This window comes from Priapulus caudatus, unplaced genomic scaffold, assembly GCF_000485595.1.
Source record: "Priapulus caudatus unplaced genomic scaffold, Priapulus_caudatus-5.0.1 Scaffold569, whole genome shotgun sequence".
NCBI lineage: Eukaryota > Metazoa > Priapulida > Priapulimorpha > Priapulimorphida > Priapulidae > Priapulus > Priapulus caudatus.
The window spans coordinates 44,790-47,734 of record NW_014577630.1 but is presented as its reverse complement, the minus strand read 5'-3'; the positions used below and the strand labels follow the sequence as shown (position 1 = coordinate 47,734).

The 2,945-nt window shown below is 46.7% G+C and overlaps 1 protein-coding gene across 1 annotated transcript in view; it reads right to left on the bottom strand.

The window, feature by feature from the left end:
- The window catches only part of LOC106811735 (transcription initiation factor TFIID subunit 2-like), a 30,833-nt gene that overhangs the window by 12,170 nt on the left and 15,718 nt on the right, over positions 1-2,945 (bottom strand). Inside the window, 4 exon segments of the mRNA XM_014815443.1 lie at positions 26-136; positions 608-783; positions 1,032-1,208; positions 1,653-1,745. Of these exon segments, the coding sequence (XP_014670929.1) occupies positions 26-136; positions 608-783; positions 1,032-1,208; positions 1,653-1,745 (557 nt within the window).

Genomic DNA, 2,945 nt, shown 5'->3' with positions numbered 1-2,945 from the left:
TATATATATATCGTAGAGTGCTCACCGTTCGTATCGCAGCATATACTGCCATTGATAGTCTGGCTGCTCAAACGTTGCCTGCCTCAGAATAGACATCTCCGGGTCAATGCGAATCCACAGAACCGGCGAGTCGGGACTGAAGAAAACGGACGAGAGAAATGAGCGTTGGTATTACAACAGGACAAGCACAATTGCTGCGTAGCGGGGAAGACATGAAGTGCTAGCGTTTATTATTCTTAACGATTACAATTACGTTGCTATTGTTTTTAATTCTTAACGATTACAATCACGTTGTTAGTGTTTATTATTCTTAACGATTACCATCACGTTGCTAGTGTTTATTATTCTTAACGATTACAATTACGTTGCTAGTGTTTGTTAAGAATAATCCTAGTGTTTATTATTCTTAAAACGATTACAATTAAAATCTACCAAACAAGCTACGAACACAGTTAGACAGGAGAACCTGCATGAAAGATCATCAAGGACACGTTTCATTCATAATAGAACCAAAACAATTCTCTACGTATAATTAAAATTCGTTTGTAAATACTATGTTAACGAATTCTTTACAAAATCGAACTACATAATAAATCGAACCACTTACTCCATAAAATTGAGATCCATGTCCACCTCCTCGCCCGTGCACAGCGGAATCTTCTTCTTCTTGTGCCTCCTGCTCTTCGAGTGGCAGATGATGTCATGCTTGGTCAAGTTTTCCTCGATTTGCATCTTGTGGTGGAACGTACCGTCCAGTTCCTGCACCGTCACCGTCAACGGACCCTAGTAGATGGAAACACAGCACGGCAATTCAGTGTTGATCGCATATCACCACCAGGTGTTAGATACTATGGCATGCATGAAGAGAAGGGCTGCGCATCTACTGCCATTCCCCAGTATAGATTTCACTAGCCTGTTATACGAAGCAGGGAAGCTCAGCTGATCTCTCTCTCTCTCGCTCTCTCACTCTCTCACTTTCTCTCGCGCCCACTCTCTTCTCTCCCTCCCCCCTCTCTCTCCTGTTCACTCACCATATACTTGCGAGCTCCCTTGGCCGTCGGCTCCTGCCGTAGCTCCAGCTCGACGGTGTTGCGCTTGCGGTTGAACACGAACGACCCGTGAAACTTTGTGAAGCCGCCCTGTGTCACCCACTGGTCGAGGAACGGCTGGATGTCCTTACCCGTCACCGTCGTGATCGACTTGAGAAACTGAAAGAGCCGCGTCGCTGAATGAGAGCAAATCGCAAGTAATTGACGTCCTTCCAAAAGGTGTATGCGTCTGCGAAACTGAGATCGCTCAGGTTGACGTGGCAGTAAGTCTAAAAATGATTTTATACTAATAATAGATAAGAAATAAGAAATATACACTACTAATTCTACCTACTACCAATACCACCACTACTACCACTACCGCTACTACTACTACCAATACCACTACCACTACCGCTACCGCTACTACCACTACCATTACTACTACTACTACTACTACTAATAATAATAAAATTTTTAATGCATTAAGAAGCTAATGTATGTAAAGTGAATCATCTACGGGATTATACTATGACCCAAAACAACACGAAGAGGTTTCACTACTCATGTCAAAGGCACGACGGCTGCAGCTGTCAGACGCTGCGTGACTAGAGGAACACTCACGCTGCTGGTGGAGAGCAGCAGGTTGTGCCATGCCTGGTTCTGGAACTTCTGCTGCGCGGCGATCGTCGCCAACGACAGCAACTTGTTGAACACCTGCAACAGACATTAGGAGTTCTCATTAGTACATGCAACGCATGCCGTTAACACCTGGCTGACATACCTGTAGCTCGTGGCACACGTGCAGGTAAAAAAACACTGCATCGTTAACACCCGTCTGACACACCTGTAGCTCACGGCATACGTGCAGGTAAAAAAACACCCCGCCATTAACACCTGCCGCCACGCACCTGTAGCAGCAGCTCGCGACCGACGCGCAGGTAAAAAATACACCTGTCATTAACACCTATCGCCACCTATCACCACACACCTATAGCAGCAGCTCGCAGCCGACGCGCAGGTAAAAAATACACCTGTCATTAACACCTATCGCCACACACCTGTAGCAGCAGCTCGCGGCCGACGCGCAGGTCTAGCATCCTCATCACGAGGTGAGCCTTCTTCTTGTAGGCGCTCTTGTAGCGCTCGAGCGTCGTGAACGGGTGCCGCGTCGAGAAATACAGGTCGCCGCTGGTCTCCTTCTCCGCCGAGCTGTCGAGCGTGATGAGACCGAACGTCGACTCGAACGAGCACACCTCCTGCTGGTCCTGCAATCAAACAAAGGTCATGTCGATCCTTCAAGGTCATGTTAATCGATCAAGGTCACCTCCTGCTGGTCCTGCAATCAAACAAAGGTCATGTCGAACCTTCAAGGTCATGTTAATCGATCAAGGTCACTTCCTGCTGGTCCTGCAATCAAACAAAGGTCATGTCAATCCTTCAAGGTCATGTTAATCGATCAAGGTCACCTCCTGCTGGTCCTGCAATTAGACAAGGGTTCTGTCGATCCTTCAAGGTCATGTTAATCAATAAAGGTCACCTCCTGCTAGTCCTGCGCGCACGCGAGAAAACAATCAACGTCACGTTAATAATCAATTAAGGTCACGTTAATCGGTCAAGGTCACCTCCTGCTGGTCCTGCAATCAATCAAAGGTGACGTCGATCAATCAAGGTCACATTAATCAATCAAGGTCACTTCTTGCTGGCTCCGTATGTGGAAACAATCAAGGTCACATTGATCATTCAAGGTCGCCTCCTGCTGGTCCTGTAATCATACAAAGGTCATGTCGATCATTCAAAGTGAGGTCAATCATTCAATGGGTCACCTCCTGCTGGTCCTGCAATCAAACAAAGGTCAGGTCGATAAATCAAGGTCACCTCTTGCTGGTTCGGTGTGTCAAAACAATAAAGAGGTTA